Source organism: Odocoileus virginianus, chromosome 30, assembly GCF_023699985.2.
Source record: "Odocoileus virginianus isolate 20LAN1187 ecotype Illinois chromosome 30, Ovbor_1.2, whole genome shotgun sequence".
Taxonomy (NCBI): domain Eukaryota; kingdom Metazoa; phylum Chordata; class Mammalia; order Artiodactyla; family Cervidae; genus Odocoileus; species Odocoileus virginianus.
Genome location: NC_069703.1, coordinates 34,229,299 through 34,252,915, shown reverse-complemented (window position 1 = coordinate 34,252,915; position 23,617 = coordinate 34,229,299). Strand labels below are relative to the sequence as shown.

Sequence of the window (23,617 nt, the reverse complement as noted above, 5' to 3'; positions counted from 1 at the left end):
ATTTGGGTCTTTGAACCACTTGGCAGCCTCAGGATGTGTTGAGGGGGGCTGCTGAAATGGAATACATTATTATTGTCTTTTTGGATTAGAAAAATAATTTATGCTCCTTATAGTTTAGAATTATATAAATAAATATTGTTGAAAATAAATGTTCTCCAAAAATCTATCTCTGAATATAGAAAATTTTTTTCTGGATTTCCCTTATAATTTTATACACATATATATGTATATTTGTGTTTCTCTGGGCATAGGATCCAAAACTTTTAGCAGACTTAGAGGAGCCTCTGACCTCAAAAGAGGTTAAGAACCACCGTCTTGCAACTTTCCTAGGGGTCCAGTGGTTAAGAATCTGCCTTCCAATGCAGTGGACTCGGGTTTGATCCCTGATTAGGGAACTAAGATCCCACATACCGTGGGGTAACTAAGCCCGTGTGCTGCAACTACTGAGCCCATGTGCCACAACGAAGACCCAGCACAACCTACATAAATAAAAGATAAAACCATAGTAATTAAGTGAGATTATTTAAAAAACCCACCATCGTGGGACCTGGGAAGGGGGGGATGGGTGCACATTTTTTTCTCATCCCTCCCTGGTGCACTGCATAATGAATGCTCTGCACCCAGTTGACACTCAATGTGTGTAGATTGACAGAATCTAGATGATAGAGACAGAAGAATAACAATACCAGTTTCCAGTTTCTGAGCCCTTTGTCTCTGCCCAACATTGTGCCAGGCTCTTTATATGTATGATCTCATCTCCTCCACCCAACAAATCCTAGAGGTTGCTGTTTAGTTGCTCAGTCCTGTCCGACTCTTTGCGACCCCATGGACTGCAGCACGTCAGGCTTCCCTATCCTTCACCATCTCCCTGAGTTTGCTCAAACTCGTGTCTATTCAATGGGTGATGCCATCTTGTCCTCTGTCGCCCCCTTCTCCTCCTGCTCTCAATCTTTCCCAGCATCAGGGTCTGGGTCTTGGCAATTTGCATCAGGTGAGCAAAGTATTGGAGATTCAGCTACAGCATCAGTCTTTCCAATGAATATTCAGGACTGATTTCCTTTAGGATTGACTGGTTTGACCTCCTTGCAGTCCAAGGGACTCTCAAGAGTCTTCTCCAACACCAGAATTTGAAAGGATCAATTCTTCTGCACTCAGCCTTCTTTATGGTTCAACTCTCACATCAATAATAATAGTCATTTACAATAGTCATTTACTATTTACTATTGTAAATGACTATTGGAAAAACCATAGCTTTGACCAGATGGACCTTTGTTGGCAAACTGATGTCTCTGCTTTTAAATATGCTGTCTAGGTTTGTCATAGATTTTCTTCCAAAGAGCAAGGGTCTTTTAATTTTGTGGCTGAAGTCACCATCTGCAGTGATTATGGAGCCCAAGATAATAAAATCACTGATTCCACTTTCCCCCCCATCTATTTGCCATGAAGCTATGGGACGGGATGCCATGATCTTAGTTTTTTGAATGAGATCATTATTCTCATTTCACATGAGAGAAAACTTTAGCTCAGAGAAGCTAAGTAATTTGTCCAAGGCCACACAGCTGGCAAATGGCATAGCCAGCATTTGAGCCCAGGCCTGTCATAATTGAGCCAAGGGCCACTGCTCTGAATCACCATGCTCACTGCTTCCTGAAGGAAACCCACCCAGATCTGGCCCATGCTTCCTCCTCCTGGATTCATCTGTGATTCCTCCTTCTCCAAGTCAGCCCTCCCCAGAGCGGGGGCATCAGCTCCCTCAGAGATGCTCTCTTTTTCACCCAGACTCAGTGTCTGGGCTGTGGCTCTTGGTGACTGACTTTTCACTCCCTGCCAACAGAACTGGGGGAAGCTCTTCCTGCTGGGCCAGCTGGGGAGGGAGGACAGGAATGGGTCAGTTCAGGGAGCTAAGGAGAAGCACAACGGGAGCTCAAAGCCTGCTTGGCTGCTGCCAGCCAATCAGATGCTGTCCCCAAGCCTTGGACAGGAGTGCTAGTCGGGAGGGCTCCATCACTTCCAGCAGGGGTCCCCAACCCTCTGGGCCACATGGACTGGTACCCATCAGGAACCAGGCCACACAGTAGGAGGTGAGCGGCAAGCAAGTGAGCAAAGCTTCATCTGTATCTATAGCTGCTCTCTATCACTCTCCCCAGAGCAGGGAGGAGAAGGGGATGACAGAGGATGAGGTGGCTGGATGGCATCACCAACTCAATGGACATGAGTTTGAGTAAGCTCTGGGAGTTGGTGATGGACAAGGAGGCCTGGCATGCTGCAGTCCATGGGATTGCAAAGAGTCGGACATGACTGAGCAACTGAACTGAACTGATCACTCTCCCATCACCCCCAAGCGGGACCGTTCAGTTACAGGAAAACAAGCTCAGAGCTCCCACTCATTCTGAGTTATGGTGGATTGTAGAATTATTTCATTACATATCACAATGTAATAATAACAGGGGGCTTCCCTGGTGACTCAGATGGTCAAGAATCTGCCTGCAATTCAGGAGACCTGAGTTTGATCCCTGGATCAAGGGATCAAGGGAAGATTCCTTGAAGGAGGGCATGGCAACCCACTCCCGTATTCTTGCCTAGAGAATTCCATGGACAGGGTTGCAAAGAGTTGGACATGACCGAGTGATTAACACACACTAATAATCACAATAGAAATAAAAATCATAATAGAAATCACAATAAATGTGATTGCACTTGAATCATCCCTCCACCCCTGCCACTGGTCTGTGGAAAAATTCTCTTCCACGAAACTGTCCCTGGGGACCTCTGGCTTAAAGGAGGTCCTTAAAGGCGAGTGCCTTCATCTGGCCTTCCAATGCTCCGTAATGGCCTCCACTGACAGCTCCCTGCTACTCCACATGCCAGCACAAGAAATCACTCAGAGGTCCCGGACAGGCCTCACAGCTTCTGGCCGCTCTGCTTCTGTTCCTGTGGTTCCCTCTACCTGGAGCACCCCTTTCTTCCTTTGTGTCCAGGTCGAATGCCACCTCCTCTGTGCAGTCTGCCTGGATCCCTCCAGAGGGGACCAAGGCCTTCTCAGGCTAGCACTGCCCTGTCCCCACACCCACTCCCACAGATGTCTGTATGACTTTTCTACCTTGTACCAGGGCTCCCGGATTCGCAGGCCCGCAGTCTCCCACCACCCCTTTCTGGAACACTCCTGCCTGTGAGGGCTTGCTTTAGTCTCTCTCCCCCAGGGGCATAGAGGCCATGTCTATCTTGTTCTTGCTAAATCTCAGGGCCTGGCACACAGACAGTGCTCAATAAATGCTCACTGGGAGAATACTAGCCTCACTCACTGACATGCCCTTGTTTTCTCTCTCTACCTGTTTGGGGTCACGAATACCTTCGGGAATTTTATGAAAGCTATGAATTCTGCTCCTGGCCAAGAATTCACACGTGTGTGCATGTGCCCATGGTCAGCATATAATTTTGGAATGTTCACAGGCCCTGGAAGCTCTAGGAGTTATGAACTCTTAAGTTATGAGCCCTTGCTCTAAAATGTTTTCTCTAGAGTATATTTGAGGGTGGTACACCGTAGGTACTTAATAAATACTTTTTGACTATATGGCTCTGAGTGCTGCTGTTCCTGCTTCAGTGATCCTCTGGTTTCACCTCACCATTGATAACACGACTGGCTCACAGTTTAGCATGGTTTTACCACGTACCAGACCCTGTTCCAGGCACTTAATAGGTATTGACCCAATTAATCTTCCCTGACAATCTTTCTGGGTAAATACTACTATTAGACTGAACCCGTGTGGATGAGATGGTTGGATGGCATCACCGACACAATGGCTATGAGTTTGAGTAGACTCCAGCAGTTGCTGATGGACAGGAAGCCTGGTGTGCTGCAGTCCATGGGGGCACAAAGAGTCAGACATGACTAAGCGACTGGACTGAACTGAATGACTGAGACGGAGCCCTATGAAATCGTCAATATTTGACTCCCCCTGATCTATAAAAACGGCCATTTCATTTAGTCCAACCTAACAGTCCCCTCCATTTTTTGATGAAGAAACTGGTATAAGAAAGGCTAAATGGGGCTTCCCTGGTGGTCCAGTGGTTAAGAATCTGCCTGACAATGCAAGGGACACAGGTTCGATTCCTAGTCCAGGAAGTCCGACCTGCTGTGGAGCAACTAAGCCCGTGCTCTGCAACTACTGGGCTTGTGCTCCGAGACAAGAGAAGTCACTGCAATGAGAAGCCTGGGTACCGTAATGAGGAGTAGCCCCCGCTCGCCAAAACTGGACAAAGCCTGTGCACAGAAATGAAGACCCAGTGCAGCCATAAATGAATGAATGAATGAAAGAATAAGGAGAAATAACTTGCCCAAGGGGACATGGACATAGCTAGTTAGTGGCAGAAGTGTTGTTTGAATCCAAGTTGTCTGCCTTGAACGTCTACACTTAACAACTGCCAAGCTACCGGTTTATTTTGGGTGCTTCCCCACCTGTGTCTTGGGATAGAGCATGAGCTCCTTGTGGCCAGAGCTTTGCACAAGGCCTGGCTCCCAGGAGGGACATTTTCTGAACTGAAGTTGGATGAGAACCTTGGCAGGTCAAGAGTCTTCAGAAAATATTGGGCTACTGTTTGGATGATTTATGACAGGGTCACCAACAGGGTCACGTGCCATCCTGAACCCATGTGGGAAATTCAAGATGAGGGAAGGAGGAACCAGGCATCCAGAGACCTGGATTTGAATTCTGGATCTGCCAGCAATAATGGTTACAAATAAGTTGCTTTATGAGTTTGAATTCAGGATCAACCACTGTATTGATCTGGCTGTGTGCCCTTGGGCAAGTTACTTCACCTCTCTGTATCTCACTTTTTTCATCTGCAAAATGGAGATAATAAACAAATCTCCTATCTCGTAAGGGGGTTGCCGAGATTAAATGAGAATCTTTTGAAAAGGTTTTGTTCAGTATTTGGAAATCAGAAAGCACTGAATAATTATTAATTGTTATCATGAAGAGTTGGCTATTATTAAATATTACTATTACAAAGCACTTTAATATCCATTAATTCATTTAACCCTCATAACTCTGTGAAAGAAGCCTTATTCCTGCTACTTCCCACATAAGGATGCCAGGGCTCAGAGTGGTTCTTCCTGAGCTTCCGATGACTTCTCCAAGGTCACCGAGCTGGCCAGTAGCAAAGAAGGGTTGAGAAACCCGGTGCGTCCCTCTGGCTCCACATCCGGGCACCTTAGACGTCAGCATTCGTTCAGCATTTGCTGGACAACGGAAAACACGAGCCCATGAGGGTGACCTTGGGTCAGTCACACACATACCCAGGCCTCAGCTTCCTCCTCTGTCCCAGCCACACAGGGTTGCTGGTGGATATGTGATCACGGGGCTGGCAGTGTTGTGAGAAAAAAACAAAACAACAAAATCCTGCTCAGATGCAGGGAGTAGGAGCATGAGCTTGAGAATGTGTTGATTTATGAGCAACCTGTTCTATTCTGGAGTCTATTTTTAAAATAAATCCCCGCTGCCACCTGTTCCCTTGTTACTGACTTGCTGCTCTAAATAGTGATGCTCCTAAATGGCTCCAGGTGATGGAGGGCGTGAGCCTGTCTCACTCAGAAGGGTGTAGGTAGCACAGCGTGGCCAAGATTGTGTTTGTACACCAGTGTTCGCCCTGCACAACTGTGGGAACTCTCTGTGCCCTGGTTCCTCATGTTCAAAGTGGGAAATTATCAGGATTAAATGAGGAAATACACGTTGAGCATTAAAGTAGCTCTTGGCCCATAGAACACACTATGTTTAGCTATATCTACCATCATGATATCATTACTTGGGGCACAGGATGGGGCGATGGAATTTATGAGTTTTACTTTTAACATACAGGTGGGTTTTTATTTCTGTGTAGTTAAATTTGTCCACTTTTGTCTTATGATCCTCTTATTGCTTTTGTGCTTAGAAAGTGCTTTTCCCTCCACGTTATCAATTAAATAGTTACCTAAATTGTCTTCTGGAAATTTTAGTGGTTTAATTATTTTTACATTGATGTCTAAAAATGAGTTTTAAGCTCAAGAACTTTTACTTCAAATTAAATCTTACCCAGAGGGGCCTCCCAGGCGGCTCAGTGGTAAAGAATCTGCCTACCAGTGCAGGAGACGTAAGAGACACAGGTTTGATCCCTGGGTTGGGAAGATCCCCTAGAACAGGAAATGGCTACCCACGCCAATATTCTTGCCTGGAAAATTCCATGGACAGAGGAGCCTGGTGGGCTACAGTGCATGGGGTTGCAAAGAGTTGGACACGACTGAGCAAAGTGTGCGTGCGCCTGCGCGCGCGCGCGCACACACACACACACACACACACACTCTCACAGAGGCTTAATATCAAGAACGCCTTGACTCTGCTCTTTATCGTATACCCCGTATCTAGTGCAGCAGCGAATCCAGTGGCTCTACTTTCAAAGTGTGTCTGAAACCAACCCTTTCCCCCCACTTCCCCCGCTGCCACCCTGGTCCAGCACCATCCCATCTTCCCTGGATTATCCCAACAGCCACCTCCCGGTCCCTGCTCCGTCCCTGCCGGGCACCGACCAGTCCACGTTCCACAGGGCAGCCAGAGAAAACCGTACATGTGAAAATCGTAACTCCGGGCATGTCTGTCTTTTGCTTAGACCCTTCCAGAGGCTTCTCATTACACTTAGAATAAAAACCAAGGCCTGGACTTCCCTGGTGGTCCAGTGGTTAAGAATCCGCCTGCCATTGCAGGGGACACGAGTTCGATCCCTGGTCCGGGAAGATTCTACATGCTGCAGGGCAACTCAGCTTGTGCGCCACGACTGAGCCCAAGAGCCCACGCTCAGCAACGAGAGAAGTCACTGCAAGGAGAAGCCCACGCACCGCAACGAGAGAGCAGCCTCCACTTGCCACAGCTAGAGAAAGCCCGCAAGCCCAGTGCAGCCCAAACAAACAAAAACCCCGCAAGGCCCTACGCTGGTTGACAAGAATCTGCATGTCGTGGCCATTCACACGTCCCGCTCCTGACCCCTCACTCTGTTCCAGCCACACCGGCCTCCTGACTGTTCCTGAACCTGCCGGGCATGTTCTGGCCTCAGGGTCTTTGCACAGGCTGGTCCCTCTGTCTGAGATGCTCTTCCCTCAGGTTCTACACATCTCAACCCCCCAGCCCCTCTGCACCTTAGTTCAAAGGAAGCCTCTTAGTGAGGCCAACCCCTTCTACCCTGTTTAAAAACATAGCTCTGGGATTTCCCTGCTACACCAGTGGTTAAGAATCCGCCTACCGTTGCAGGGGACACAGGTTCGATCCCTGGCCCAGGAAGATTCCACATGCCCTGGGGCAAGTAAGCCCACGTGCTGCAACTCCTGAAGCCCTTGAGACCTAGAGCCCACACACCACAGCTGGGGAGTAGCCCCCTCTCTTGGCAACTAGAGAAAGCCTGTGCGCAGCAACAAAGACCCAGTGTGGTATTCATAAATTAACATTAAAAACACTGCTCTAACTCCTGCTTGGAGAATTCTGAGCATTACTTTGCTGGGGTGTGAGATGAGTACAATTGTGCGGTAGTTTGAACATTCTTTGGCATTGCAAAATGAAGAAGTGAAGAAGAACTAAAGAGCCTCTTGATGAAAGGGAAAGAGGAAAGAGAAAAAGTTGGCTTAAAAGTCAACATTCAGAAAACAAAGATCATGGCATCTGGTCCCATCCCTTCATGGCAAATAGATAGGGAAAAAATGGAAACAGTGAGAGACTACTTTTCTGGGCTCCAAAATCACTGCAGATGGTGACTGTAGCCATGAAATTAAAAGACGCTTGCTCCTTGGAAGAAAAGCTATGACCAACTTAGACAGCATATTAAAAAGCAGAGACATTACTTTGCCAACAAAGGTCCATCTAGTCAAGGCTATGGTTTTTCCAGTAATCATGTATGGATGTGAGAGTTGGACTATAAAGCAAGCTGAGCACTGAAGAATTGATGCTTTTGAACTGTAGTGTTGGAGAAGACTCTTGAGAATCACTTGGACTTCAAGGAGATCAAACCAGTCAATCTTAAAAGAAATCAGTCTTGAATATTTATTGGAAGGACTGATGCTGAAGCTGAAGCTCCAATACTTTGGTCATCTGATGTGAAGAACTGACTCATTGGAAAAGACCCTGATGCTGGGAAAGTTTGAAGGCAGGAGGAGAAGGGGACGACAGGATGAGATGGTTGGATGGCATCACTGTCTCAATGGACATGAGTTTGAGCAAGTTCTGAGAGTTGGAGATGGACAGGGAAGCCTGGCGTGCTGCAGTCCATGGGGTCGCAAAGAGTCGGACACGACTGAACTGAAACTGAACCCCTGCAGTTCTGAGTCACCCTTTTCTACCTTGCTTCTTCCCACAGCACTTTCATTTTCTGACATACCATACACTTTGCTCATTTATTGCGGTATTTTAAAAAAATTTCCTAGGATTTTTTATATTCTTTTTAAAAATTGTGGTAAAATATGCATAATATAAATTGCACAATTTTAACCATTTCAAAACCTGCAGTTCAGTAGTATTAAGTACAGTCACACTGATGTACAACCAATCTCCAGAATTCTTTTAATGTTGCAAAGATGTAAACCTCATTTTTAAAAGTTTATCAATATTTTGCATTTATTTAAAAAATACCTGTCACTTATTTTTTTTGAAGTATAGTTGATTTACCGTGTTGTACCAATCTCTGCTGTACGGCAAAGTGACTCAGTTTTACACATATATACATTCTTTTTTTGTATTCTTTTCCACTATGGTGTATCACAGGATATTGAGTAGAGTTCCCTGCCTGACCCACGGGGACCTTGTTGTTTATCCACTCTAAATGCAACTGTTTTACTGTCCCTCCCATTAGAATGTAAGTTCCACCAGGGCAGGAATATGGGGTTTGCTTACTTGCGCGTCCCCAGCACCTGGAGCAGAGCCTGACGTACGTAACAGGCCACAAAACATATGTGACAACTGAAGGGATGTGCGGATGACCCCCTCACTGGGGACCATCTGAGAAGCCCTGGGGTACCCCACTGAGTACAGCTTGAGAGCCTATAGGGGACCCACTTGGAATTCCCGTTCGCCAAGTGAGCCAAAGTGAGGACCCACACCTCCCCTCCCCACACAGATGGTTGGTCCTGCCAAGATCAGACGGAGAGGAATCTATGCTCTCTTTTTCTCTCTGCTTGGCGCCCCCGGGGGGAGACATCTGCTCTGGGTGTGCCCGGCACATGTGCCCCCAGCCCTGGCCGAAGGTGGCATGGGACAGTGGATTAAACGGGGGCACCGTGGTGGGGGGTGGTGGAGAAGGGGCAGCCAAGGAGTCACGGGGCGGCACAAGAATGGGCCTCCCGGCTCCCTTCTCTCCCCTCCATGGTCAGAGCCTGGGGGGTCTCACTCAGATCATGTATTGCACTGGCCAAAAATTTCATTTTCTATAGCATTTACGGAAAAACCCGAACGAACACTTTGGCATACCCGATATTTATTCTGCCAATCTGTTCAGTGTGCTGGGCAGCCAGCTAACACCAGGGAGGCGGTGGTGACTGTCAAGGCACGATTTCAGGTCCCCAGGTGCCCCCCACTATGATGGTGGAGGGACAGGGAGACCACCGTCACCATGCAGCCAGGCAGGGGGCGCTGTGCACCCAGGGTAGAGGGGGAGTCGAGGAAAGCTTCTCAGAGGGGCTTGTACATGATGAAGCCTGAGAGTGAGCTAGCCAGGGCAAGAGAGGGGAGAGTGCGCCAGGCGGAAGGAACAGCATGCCCACATTCAGGGAACAGCTCAACATTCAGTCTGACTGCAGCAAGGGAGGAGGCAGACGGAGAAAGCAGGCTGAGAGGTTGCTGGGGAGCTGACAAGGGAAGGATCCCAGGGTGCCATCCCCTCCGGGGTATACGTACTGTGGCCGCTGGTGTAGTGTTGCAGCTTGTCTGTGTACTCCGAGTCAGCACGTTCAAACCCCCGTCTTCTGGAACAAGAGCAAAGGGCTGGAGCCACCTGGAGGTGCCCAGGGAGATGGGAGCCACAGCAGGTGATAGGGAGAGGGTGGGCAGGCCCCGGAAACCATCTCCTTGCCAGAGGACTCCCTGCCAGCCCCTTGCCTAGCAGCCTCACCCTCCGTGGTTCCCCTGCCCTGAGCCCTTCCCACTTCTCCAGCTTCAAGTCTAGGCTCACTGTTTCCCCTGTCTCCTCTCCAACCAAGCCCCTTTCAAAGAGCAAAGGCATCTCTGGCGGTGGCCCCTGGTCCCAGAAACCCAGAGGCTTCTGTCCATCTGAGCTTAAGACGTAGTTCTAAAGCGGGAAGCTCTTGGGACTTCCCTGGTGGTCTGGTGGTTAGAACTCTGCCCTTCCACCTGCAGGGGGCACAGGTTTGATCCCTGGTTGGGGAAATAAGATCCTGCAGGCCGTGCAGTGTGGCCAAAAATAAATAAAGTAGAAAGCTCTAAGGAAGAAGGGACAGTCTTTGCATTAAGTCCAGCAGAAGTCCAGGAACCAGTCCCACTGCTTGCCTTTGCACTTGCAGTGCCAGTCACTTGGATGCCCTTTTTCCCACCTCGTCCTGTCTATGTCTCCTCTCTTTCCAGCCACCTCAGCCAGCTGAGCTCCTCAGCCTGCTTCTGGCCCTGTTCACGAAGGGGCTTTTGCTAGAGCAGAAAGTGGGGCAATCTGTGCCCTCCCCCAGTCCCCTGGCCTCCTGCATCGTGCAGTCTTTCCCACCCACGGTTCTGAGCTGTCTCTTTGTACTGAAGTATTAGCGTCTTGGTGAGCCACCTCCGCAGAGCGTGGACTTGTCCAGGGCAACACTTGACCAAAGGGATGGGCTGCCAACTGTGGCCGTTTAGGCGGTGGGAGGTCACCTGGGGGTCTCTGGGCCTCCCTGAGCCCCTCCTGCCCCCTCTGGTCACAGACCCTGTTCAGGGATGGCAGAATGGATGGACAGCCCTCTCGGAACCCAGGCCTGGCCCAGGCAGGGGGACACCACCCACCTGTTACACACAATGGCGATGACAACCACGGCGATGAGGAAGACCAGGCCGGCCGCCGAGGAGCCAATGATGAGTGGCAGCTTCTCCTGGATGCTGGTCTGGTACTCGGCTGGAGAGGAAGCACAGCGCGCTGGTCTCAGCCTGGCTCGGGGAGTCATAACCCCCCGCATCCCCACTGCCCCGGGTCTCCTGGGAGTCCTAGACTCTGCCACTCTGGACGAGCAGCGGGTGGAGAACTGGCTGTTACTCCCTCACAAGTAACCTTGGACAAATCCATGAGCTGCTCCGACACTCAACTTCTCATCCATAAAATGGGCATAATAATGCCTACATCTCAATGTAGATGTGAAAATCAATAATAATAGGCTGATACATATACAGAGGCAGGGCAAAACTCAGACTCTCAAGCCGAACTCCTTGGGTTTCACTCCCAATGGTGCCATTTACTATCTGTGTGATTTCTGGTAAAGTGACTTATCTCTGTGGCTCAGTTTCCTCATCAATAAAGTAGTCAAAGCTATGGTTTTTCCAACAGTCATGTATGGATGTGAGAGTTGGACTATAAAGAAAGCTGAGTGCTGAAGAATTGATGCTTTTGAACTGTGGTGTTGGAGAAGACTCTTAAGAGTCCTTTGGACTGCAAGGAGATCTAACCAGTCCATCCTAAAGGAAATTAGTTCTGAATATTCATTGGAGGGACTGATGCTGAAGCTGAAACTCCAATACTTTGGCCACCTGATGCGAAGAACTGACCCATTGGAAAAGACTGATGCTGATTGAAGGTGGGAGGAGAAGGGGACCACAGAGGATGAGATGGTTGGATGACATCACCAACTCAACGGACATAAATTTGAGTAAGCTCTGGGAGTTGGTGATGGACAGGGAAGCCTGGCGTGCTGCAGTCCATGGGGTCGCAGAGAGTCGGACACTACTGAGTGACTGAACTGATACTGACTGATAGTGGGGAGGATAATAGCTCCCATCATAGGATTTTTGTGTAAAACACTTAGAGTGGGACTTCCCTGGTGGTCCAGCGGTAAAGAATGTGCCTGCCAATGCAGGGGACATGGGTTTGATCCCTGGTGTGGGAAGGTCCCACATGCCACAGGGCAGCCAAGCCTGTGCACCACCACCCCTGAGCCTGCACACGCTAGAGATCGTGCCCCGCAACTAGGGAAGCCACTGCAGCGAGAAGCCCGCACACAGCAGTAAACACTAGCCACCAGCTTGCTGCAACTAGAGAAGTCCCGACCGCACCAACAAAGACCCAGCCCAAAATAAATAAATACATTAAAAAAAAAGAATAAAAAGCCCACTTAGAGCAACTTGTAGAACATAGTAAGTACTCAGTAAATATTAACTATTATTGTTTTTAAGTGTTTCAAGAGGCTACCATGGGTAGGTATGTACCTTGTGTGATTCTCAGAACAGTTCTATGATGTACTATCTGTAATCATCCCATTTATCAGATCAGAAAACTGAGGCTTAGGAAAATCGTGACTTGCCTAAGTTTACACAGTTAGACAGTGGCCAGTGCCAACATTTGAACCCAGGTCTGTTTAACCCAAGGCCATGGGCTTAAGCAAGATAATGTGCAAAATGCACTCAGCATTGGCCCCGGCTCTTGGAAACCCCTCAGTGCAATCTCAATGGCGTCAAGATCTTCATTATTTACCATTTTATTTTTACTACTTCTCATTGCCTCCAGACCCAGGCAGGAGCTTGTTGAAGTCAGGGACTAGGTCATTTCTGGGTCCTTATCACAAGCACATATGTGTTGAGTTAATAAAGATCTTGGGACAGTCCCCCAGTCCCCAGGTCAGTGACCCTCAACCAACACACAAGAGGACCTAGAGAGGTGAAAAACTGGCCATAAGGAAGGGGGATTTTACAGAGGAGCTGAGTACTAGAAATGGTGGTGGAGCTATAGGGGAGGATTTTTGTGATAAGACAAGAATTCAGGGGTCCAGGGGCTCCCTGAAATGTTTAACTCAGCAAAAGCTGAGGCCTCTGTCCAGTGGATGAAGCAGATGCTAAGAAGGGATGCTGCAGTCTGGTCATAAATATTCTGCTCTGGAGTTTGACTGGTTGGGGAAAAGGCCCCCAGACTCAGAGCAATGAAAATTATGACCTTAACTCTATTTGGTGAGCACTAACCACGTGAGACTGAATGCCAACCCTATGCTAGGGCCTGTACATTTACCCACTTCCTGACACTAGTTTCATGATGATGATGATAATGAGTTAGCTGTCATCATCCCCATTTATAAATGGGAAAATTGAGGCTCAGAGAGGCAAGATGAGTTACTCAGGACCACACAGCTAGAGCTGAATCAGCACTGTAATTTCCATCTGTCAGGCATTAGAGCCTGCATTCTTTAACTATGCGGCTTCTCAATGATTACTGGAGCAGGAAGGGTGCTTAGAGACCATGTGGTCCCAGACTCAGACACACAAAGCACATGGGCTGCAACTTCAGGGGAGACATTACAAATCCATCCCAGCACTTCTCCCTGTTGAGTTCCGATGTCGCTTCAGAATTCTTCTCAATCCGACTGCATGTCATTGGAGTGATGTATGGCTAAGATACGTTTGCTCTCTCAGATGGAATATAACACTTTGATTTTTATAGATGAGAAGAAACTGGATCAGGGAATGGAAGTGGCTTGCTCAGAGTAGCTTTGCAAGTTGGGGCTGGGCTCCCAAGGATCTTGGGAAAGGACATCATGGTAACAGAGGAGTCCATATCCTGTCTGGGCCACAGAAACAATGCCTGCATATGTGGCTGTGCAGTTTGTACAGTGCACGAAGGTTCTCACCCGGGATGGAGGGAGAATTGACATCTAGAAGGGGAAGGAGCCTTTTCTAATCTGCACAAAGGCACTTTACAGAAGCGGTGGCCCTTGTTCTGTTTGTAGAGTCAATGCCCTCCTCCTGCTCTCTGGCCCCTGCTTACCTTCGGTCATGGTCTGGAAATACATCTTGCCACTGTAACGCCCGTAGCCTGCCACGGTGCGTGCCCGCACCTGGAAGACATAGATGGCGCCGGCTTTGAGGCCCTGCACAGTGACTGTGTTGGTGGGGCTCTTTATGGCTGTGGCGTTGTACTCGCTCAGCTCCTGCCGAGGAACAGAGAAAACAGTTAGTGAGGCTGTGCCCAGAGTCCACCACCTCCTCCTGCCGCTTGGGGCAGGTCTGGCTACTGGACAAATTCTGGGGTTCCAAATTCTTCACTCCTTCCCTATAACAGAATGACAGACCTGCATCTTCGGCATATGATTTGCAACACTTCCCACAAAAGAAGGGAGAATGTATTTCTTTGCCTCACAGATGGTGAGTTTGTTCCCATGACTTGGTTTGCTGCTGGAATATGCTAGAGGATGTAATGCAAGTAGGGGTTTTACAGACACTTGTTGATTTGACTCGGTCTCCTGGGCTTCTGCCATCTGTCATGGTGAGGCTTAACTTGGGTAACCGCTTGTTCCAGAAGGGGAAACATGTGAAGAGGACCTTGACCTAACTCCTAGGCTGAAACAGCCCCACCTCAGTTGACCCAAAGACAAAAACCTATGAGCAGGAAAAACAGCCACTTCTTGCAAAGCTGCTGGATTGTTGGAACTGCTTGTTCTGCAGCATCATCTCAATAATAGCTGACTAATACACATAGACTGAGAGGCCACTGTGTGCAGACCCTGAAGATGAGGCTGTGAGTTCTTAGAGACAGCGGGGAGAGGGTCCACCTTATTCACTTCTGCATCCCCCTCTTTGCCCCATGCCTCAATGGATTAAGTGGAAGGACCCCCATTCAGCCTCAGCATATTTGAGTGAGGCAAGAATTAAGACCCAGAAAGGGGAAATGATGCTCAGGGTCACATATATCAGTTGGTGGCTGCCTTAGGAGTCAAAACCAGGTTCCTGCATGGAACCACCTCACATATGCATGCCTTTGGATATCCAGGACCTGATGATGTTCCCTCCTTTGACAGATACAGAATGCCAATTCTGATCTGAGCACTGCCCAGGGTGACCTGAGGAGTCTGGGACTAGACAAAGATCCAGCTGGTGCACTGGGAATGAAGTGCTTGAGTTGAGGCAGATGTTTACCAGGCTAGATGGTGCTTGTTCTGGTATCTGTCAGCTCCCCAGAAAACCCTCCCTACATACCTGCTTTGCACTGGACCCTGAGTTGGGCACTAGGGGCCCCTAGTGGGTAAAGCACAAGCCCTGGCCTCCTTGGGGAGGTCAGTTTAGTAAAGCAAATGGTGTGGAGGTCTTAACACTTGGAGGATCATGAACCTCTTTGAGAAACTAATGAAAAGCTATGAACCTTTATGTAGAAAAATGTGTGCCTGAGTGTACATATTAGTCATGTGTATGTCTGGGTACACAGAGTCCTTAAAACGTTCATGCAACAAATTCAGTGTGAGCATGTTATTATAGATAATAATTGTAGCCACTATCCTATTATGTAATTATACAACTACACTGTAATTACAGTATAGAGGTTAAAACAATGAACTGGAGCCAGACTTTCTGGGTTCAAATCCTGACTCTATGACTTTTGTGATCTTGGGCAAGGTTCTTAACCTCTCTGCCTCCTTTACTTCATCTGTATTATGGGGAGGATAATCATAATCGCTACCTCAAAGGATTGTTTAGAGAAAGAAATGAATTGATACGTATGAAAGGCTTACACGGGTAGGGTAAGCACAGTGAGACCAAGGGCGTGTGGCCTGGCCTGGGTTGGGGATAGCAGATGAAGCCATGGAAAGTGTCTTGACGAGTGGGGGGAACTGAAGTGGAATCTTAATAAATACAAGTCACCCAAGCAAAGAAGGGGGAGGGTGGTCCTGGAAAGGAGCAGTAGGTACAAAGGCAAGGAGGTACGAAAAAGCTTGGGATGTGGGAGCAGCAGCAGATAGGAAGTCTCTTTACCCACAGCAGATTGCCTGCCCCCTCCTTCAGGAAGCCTCCTTGATTTCCCAGCCAGATGTGTCTCCCCTCTTCTGAGCCCTGGAGCACTTGCTGTTGGTACCATAGGAGGGGGTTTTGGCCGTGTTCCAGTGCCCTGGGCCCAGGCTTAATCTCACTCCCTTGACTGTAAGTTCCGGAGGGAAGGGACTGTGTTTTGTTCCCCTGGACCAGGCACAGGGGCCTGCAGACAGAGTCCTTCCCCAATTCTAGACTTTCCATGACTCGGCTTTTGCTGGTCTCTCCTGCCACATCCCCAGGGTCCTCCAGGCTCCAGACGTATGTAGCTGCTTCCCCTTTCCCTGCTGGGGTTGCCAGATTTAGAAAAACAAAACAAAACAAAACAGAATGCTCAGCTAAATCTGGATTTCAGCTAAACAATGACTAATTTTTAGGATAAGTATGTCCTGTGCATTCTTTGAGGTATACCAAAACATTAAAAGAAAATTCAAATGTAACCTGGTGTCCTGTATTGGCAGATAAGTTTGCCGATCTGACCTTCCTTGGACACCCCGAGCCTTTGCAACTGCTGTTGTCCATCTGAACTACACTCTCCTCATTTGTCAGGCAGTTCTCTTACTTATCACTCAAGATTCAACACAGTTACTACCTTGGCTGGGGAAAGTGGAAGTGAAAGCCGCTCAGTCGTGTCTGACTTTTTATGACCCCATGGACTGTGTCCACGGAATTCTCCAGGCCAGAATACTGGAATGGGTAGCCTTTCCCTTCTCCAGGGGATCTTCCCCATCCAAGGATTGAACCCAGGTCTCCTGCATCACGGGCAGATTCTTTACCAGCTGAGCCAAAAGGAAAGCCTAAGAATACTGGAGTGAGTAGCCTATCCCTTCTCCAGAGGATCTTTCCGACCCAGGAATTGAATCAGGGTCTCCTTCATTGCAGGTGGATTCTTTACCAACTAAGCTACCGGAAACCTGGGAGCCCTCCAATGTCCCAGTCAGAGACTGCAGGTCCATTGTCTCCTCTTCTACCCATCGTTCTGACATAAAAGTGTCTTCTCTAAAGTCTGTGGGGTCTCTGGGGCATAGATCTTGTCTGGCTCATCTCTGGGACCCTCAGGCTGGGCACACAGTATGTGCTCACTAAGTGCTGACGTAATGAATGAATGAATGAATATTAAACTGTTAAGACTATTCACTTGCGGAATTTAGGGAGCAGTACCAGATTTGGCCAGTAGGTGCCGCTGTCCAACACGGGATGGGCTCAGGCTCGAAAAAGGGGCTTGGATTCTGCATACTAGGTGGGTCCCCCACTTAAGAGAGGCTAGAAGTTTTTGATTCTGTGAGGTAGATAGGAGGAAACTGCTAGAGGCAGAGTTGCCTTGGGAAGCTGAGGCACTACCTGAGTGGATCCCGTCTCTGAAACCAGACACAGGACTGAGCAGGGGATTGGTATGTGCGTTAGTTGCTCATTCGTGTCTGACTCTTTGCAACTCCATGGACTGTAGCCCGGCAGGCTCCTCTGTCCGTGGAACTTTCCAGGCAAGAATACTGGAGTGGGTTGCCATGTCCTCCTCCAGAGGATCTTCCCGACCCAGGGATCCATCCTGGGTCTCCTGCATTGCAGACAGATTCTTTACTGTCCGAGCCATGCAAAGTCATGACTTCCAGGAGACTGGAAGTCATTTCAGATGCCAGTTCTCCCACTGCTTTGCATTATAATCTTGGGAAAAACCCTTCACTTCTCCGAGACCCTGTTTTCTATTCCGGAAAATGGAGCAATAAATGCCAATTCTTCAGGGTTGTTGTGAAGATAAAATCTGATCAGGCAGTGCTTGGCACACTGGGGATGCTGCCTAGAGCCATCAGTTTCCTTCCCTCTCCCCACTCTCTTTTTTCTCTCTCTTTGAAGTCCCATTATCTGAATAAAGATTAAGCAATGATGGATTATGGGAAGAAATTTAGTATGAAATTCACTAGCGCTTCATTTGAGGCCTTACACAGTGGACCAATGAGGCATGGGTGCATTTATTAAGCCCTCTCAGTCTCAGCGTTCTCATCTCTAAAGTGGAATAACACCACTATATACCATACAGAGTGGCTATGGAAGTTTAATCAGAAAAAATGGGCAAAACTTTTAGCATAGATAAGCCTATTGTCTTTCCGGTAGTCATATACGGATGCAAGAGTTAGATCATAAAGAATGCAGAACGCTGAAGAATTGACGCTTTCGAACTGTGGTGCTGGTGAAGACCTACTTGAGAGTCACTTGGACAGAAAGGAGATCAAAACAGTTAATCTTAAAGGAAATCAACCCTGAATACTCACTGGAAGGACTGATGCTGAAGCTGAAGTTCCAATACTTTGCCCACGTGATGCAAAGAACTGACTCATTGGAAAAGACCCTGATTGCTGGGAAAGATTGAGGGCAGGAGGAGAAGAGGGTGACAGAGGATGAGATGGTTGGATGACATCACCGATCCAGCAGACATGAACTTGGGACAGAGAAGCCTGGCATGCTGTAGTCCATCGGGTCAGAAAGAGTTGGACACATCTTGACAACTGAACAACAACCACTAACACACAAAAAAGAGTAAACGGAGGCTACCACCATCATGGTTATCATTAACATGTGATAGAATAAGCCTTCACCAATGTTCATTAAATGAATGAATGCATGCAAAAGTGAGTGAATGAACAACAAGCATCTCCATGTCATTACTGCTCCACGTACACTCGGCAACAACCTGAATGCAGCCTGGCCTTTCATAGTTCACCCCCTCCTCCCCCAGCCTTTGCTCCCTCTCTCTGGAATATCCTTCCCTTCCACTTCTGCCAAGTAGAAGTTTCTGTTGAATAAACACATAAATTGATGTGGCCTACGTGGGCCCATCCGCCTCACAAATGACTCTTCTTGAGCTCTTGGGGAGCCGAGGGGAGTGTGGACCTGTGTGCTTTGGGGCGGCTGCCAAAGGAGGCCACCTCCCCTGGGACGCCGGAGCCAATGGGAGCGGCCCGCCCGGGTCTGGCCATCGCCATTCGTCAGCGGCATCCAGAAGCCTTCCTGCGAAGCGGTTGTCAGCTCCGGGCTCCGGGCAGGCTGGGAAATCCCCGTGGAGCTGGGGAAAGGCCAAGCGAGAACCCGCTCCAAAAGCGCCCTCTCTGAAGAAGGCCAGGAGGAGGGGGAAGGCTGGGGGACCCACACGGACGGCAGGGCTCGGTTCGAACTTCCCTACCTGGGAGGATCTGGAGCACTCATTAAAGAAATCGATGGCAGGCACTAGAAGGACTCTGAAGTGCTGGTGAGAGCTGGCTTACCTAGAAATAAATCTCCCCACCAGCAGCCTGGCCGCGCCTCGCCAAGTGGGGCTGGTTCGGGAAGGCAGAGGTGGTGTGGGGATGTCACAGCCCTGCCTGAGGGCGCGGGGCAGAAACCACTCTGGATTCTCTTCCTACCCCTCCTCTGCTGGTGTCTCCAATGAGACGTTCATCTACAACTTTTTCTTTCTCTCCTTAAACCCTGCCACTCTCCTGGATCGTAACCTTTCACTTCCGTGTCCTCTGCACACTTGTCTGTTCTTGACGACTCCTCCCTACCGCTGGCCAAGAATCCTCCTGCCAATGCAGGAGACGCAAGAGATGCAGGTTCAACCCCTGGGTCGGGAAGATCCCCTGGAGGAGGAAATGGCAACCCGCTCCAGGATTCTTGCCTGGAAAATCCCATGGACAGAGGAGCCTGGCAGGCTACAGTCCATGGGGTCGCAAAGGGTCAGACACGACAGCAGCTAAGCACACATACCCCTGGCAAGTACCGAAGCTACACCTGCAAATTACACAGCCTACATCTGTCCCAAGGCAAAGGCGCCACCATCCACCAGGAGTCACCCTTCACCCTTCCCTGGTCCTCTGAGTTCCAAAATACTGGTTGAGTTGGTCAGCTCCTCGCATCTCTGCTGCCAGCCCTCCAACTCCACGCCACGCTCGTTTCCCACTTGGTATCCCATGAGAGCCCTGTGCTGGGTCTACTTGTGTCCCTGGGACCCCCTTGCAGTCTATTTTCCATGTGGCAAGTTATAGGAATCTTTAAAGCAATATGAATCAGATCACATCATTCCAAAATCTCCTGATGGCTTCCTATCAGACTCTGTCAAATTGAATCCAGACCCTAAAGGCCTGGAAGACCCACCACAACCCAACCCGCCTCCCTCCCCAAGCTCCTCCCCTACTGATCTCTCCCTGGTTCCTGTGGCTCTTCCACACTCTTATTTGCTCTCTGAAGGCAGCAGGCACATTCCTGCCCTGGGGCCTTTGCACAGGCTGTTCTTGTTGCCCAGAAAAACCCTACCCTCATCATTGGTCTGTCTAGTGAACTTCTAGCATCTTTCACGGTTCTGCTCAACTGTCACTTAAATGAAGACTTCCTCTCATCCATGCCAGAATTATGGGTATTTCCTTGGTGCCCCCCGAAAACTTTGCTGGCTTTTCTGTGGCTTGTATCACATCTTGTCTAATGACTGTGTCTGAACCTGTCTTTTCCCCTGGACTGTGAAGTCTTTCATCTCCAGTCACATCCACAACTCAGTTAGAACTGGACATGGAACAACAGATTGGTTCCAAATAGGAAAAGGAGTACGTCAAGGCTGTGTATTATCACCCTGCTTCTTTAACTTATATGCGGAGTACATCATGAGAAACGCTGGGCTGGAAGAAGCACAAGCTGGAATCAAGATTGCTGGGAGAAATATCAATAACCTCAGATATGCAGATGACACCACCCTTATGGCAGAAAGTGAAGAGGAACTAGAGAGCCTCTTGATGAAAGTGAAAGAGGAGAGTGAAAAAGTTGGCTTAAAGCTCAACATTCAGAAAACTAAGATCATGGCATCTGGTCTCATCACTTCATGGGAAATAGATGGGGAAACAGTGGAAACAGTGGCTGACTTTATTTTTTTGGGCTCCAAAATCACTGCAGATGGTGACTGCAGCCATGAAATTAAAAGACGCTTATTCCTTGGAAGGAAAGTTATGACCAACCTAGACAGCATATTAAAAAGCAGAGACATTACTTTGCCAACAAAGGTCCATCTAGTCAAGGCTGTGATTTTTTCAGTGGTCATGTATGGATGTGAGAGTTGGACTATAAAGAAAGCTGAGCACCAAAGAATCGATGCTTTTGAACTGTGGTGTTGGAGAAGACTCTTGAGAGTCCCTTGGACTGCAAGGAAATCCAACCAGTCCATCCTAAAGGAGATCAGTCCTGGGTGTTCATTGGAAGGACTGATGTTGAAGCTGAATCTCCAATACTTTGGCCACCTGATGTGAAGAGCTGACTCATTTGGAAAGACCCTGATGCTGGGAAAGATTGAAGGTGGGAGAAGGGGGCCACAGAAGATGAGATGGTTGGATGGCATCACTGACTCAATGGACATGAGTTTGGGTAAGTCCGCGAGTTGGTGATGGACAGGGAGGCCTGGCGTGCTGCAGTCCATGGGGTCGCAGAGTCAGACACAACTGAGTGACTGAACTGAACTGAACTGTGAAGTCTTCAGGTCTCCAGGCAAGCTTGGTTACTCTGCATAAACCCAGCATCCAGCTCAGGGCCCAGTCCAAAGCTCATGAGTCAATGCTGAGTGAACCGATGTCTATCTCCCCGTTGGCAGATCCAAGCTGCCTCTTTCTGCACCCAGGCCCTGGGAGAAGGGGCTGACAGCTGTACCTCCGGTCTGCCCCGCTCCCATCACTTGTGCCTAGAATTCTCCATCAAAGTGTGGTCCCATCCACCTCTTAACAGTCATCCTAGAACATCTTTGGGAGAAAGCTGGGAGGCAGGAGGGCCAGGTGAAGAGTAAGAGCAGAGTGTCAAATCCTTGCTCTGCCACTTAGCAGCTGGACACTCTTGGACACTCATACAACTTCTTGCCTCAGTTTTCCCTCCTGTCTAATGGGATGAATAGCACTGCTGCGAGGAGGAATGGGGTTGCCAGAGCTGATATGCTCAGCACATAGTGAGTGCAAAGGAAAGGTGAGCAGGTGATAACTGCAGCGGCTGCAGGGCCTGCTGGCCCTGCACCCCTGGCAGAGGCCTGGGGATGCATGGGCAGTGGCAGAAAGTAGGGCAGAGCTGCCTCGGGTTCATACCTCCGTCAGCCTCCCTAGCCCCTCCCGTCTCGGTAGGAAATGGGTCGTAGGCAGGACCTGCACTGGGATTTCTCATTTCCGCTCCCGTCTTTGGGGACAAACACTTTCAGTTTCATTTAATCATAAAGCTTCTTAATTAGTTTTTTTTTTTTTTTTTAATTCTGGGCTGCTAAGCTATCCCTGCCAGAGGGGGTGGGAAGACTGGCTTCTGCAAAGCCAGGGGCTTCCTGGGCCTGAGAGTAGTTTGTCCAACCACCCTGGGAGCTGGGTGCCCAGCTCCCTCAAGCCTCTCCATGATGCAGTGAGGGAGAAGCTGATTGCCTCCCATCATCTGGGCTCAGGCCAACCAACAACACCTGGAGTGCCTACTGTGTGCCAGGCGGGGGTCATGGCAGAGACAAGGCAAGGACTCCACCCTCCACCAAGACTGCAGAAAGAAACTCACTCACTTGCTCATTTGCCCAACATTTATCAAATGTCTCCTTGGAGGCAGCCCCAGGGCCCTGGGAGAACGTGGTGAACAGGACAATTGTGGTCCTTGGTCTCTTGGAATGCACTGCTGCGAGGAGCGGATGAGCAAGGAAACGATCACAAGCCAGCTGGGTGAGGCTGGACAGGTGTTTGCTGAACCTCAGAGACTCACCAGAGTTCAGCTGAGCCAGGAGTTAACGGAGTGGAAGGGCTGGGCGGGGCCTCAGAAGGCGGGGCTCCAGCCAGGCTGGCTGGAACTGCCTCCACCCCTCTCCCTCTCAGTCAGGGAAAGCCTTTCCATCCTTTTCTGTTTTTCAGTTGGCTTACCCTTAACTGATGCACGTCCTATAGTCATTTACACCTTAGTCTGAATGAGGGCTCAGTGACCCCCCTTTTCAGGGGCGGTCTCTGTGGCTCCCTGGGACGGCCTCAGGGAGCAGGTGAAAAAGCCATCAGTCAAGAGTTCCCTGGGCCTCTGATGGTCAGCTGCTCTGTCACCCGCTGACTCTGTACTGGGCAGCCTGCACATTCAGATGTGCGGAGCTCACCTGGTCTTACGTCACATAGCCCTTGCTCACCGAGAGGCACGCAGGTCAGGGAAGGGAGGAAGGGAAAGCATACTCCTCTCTGCTGAGGGCCAGACCATGCTGGGCACCACACCTGCCTCTTCTCCTTCACCTGCACATCGACCCCCCCAACCCCACCCGAGAAAGGTGGTCTCATTTGTATTTGACACGAGAGGAAACGGAGGCTCAGAGAGAGAAAGATGCCTGCTCAAGGTCACACACAGCTGGTTAGGGATGGAGCTGCGGTTTGAACCTACAGTTTCTCATTCCTCGTCCAGAGCTCTTTCTTTGACACCAGTGGCTTCCAACCCTGGGTCCCCGAGGGAGTCATGGGGGTCTGACTTAAAGCTCAGAGAGAGACCCCTGTCCCTGGGTCCCCGAGGGAGTCAAGGGGGTCTGACTTAAAGCTCAGAGAGAGACCCCTGTCCCCATACAAAGGGCACGCGGGCAAATGCAGACGGGTGTTTCACCTGGAATCAGAGCCACGGGGGTTGGAGGCTCCGTTCTCTCCCCCTGTATGGAAGCT

The 23,617-nt window shown here is 49.3% G+C and overlaps 1 protein-coding gene across 2 annotated transcripts in view; it reads right to left on the bottom strand.

Moving 5' to 3' along the window:
- The window catches only part of EPHB2 (EPH receptor B2), a 212,060-nt gene that overhangs the window by 12,245 nt on the left and 176,198 nt on the right, over positions 1 to 23,617 (bottom strand). Inside the window, exons 7-9 of one of the 2 annotated variants that reach the window (XM_070458892.1) lie at positions 13,945 to 14,107; positions 10,989 to 11,097; positions 9,903 to 9,970 (exon numbers count right to left, since the gene is read on the bottom strand). In XM_070458892.1, coding sequence (XP_070314993.1) covers positions 9,903 to 9,970; positions 10,989 to 11,097; positions 13,945 to 14,107 — 340 coding nt within the window. The remainder of the gene's footprint in view (positions 1 to 9,902; positions 9,971 to 10,988; positions 11,098 to 13,944; positions 14,108 to 23,617) is intronic. The other variant, XM_070458893.1, reaches the window with a different exon arrangement.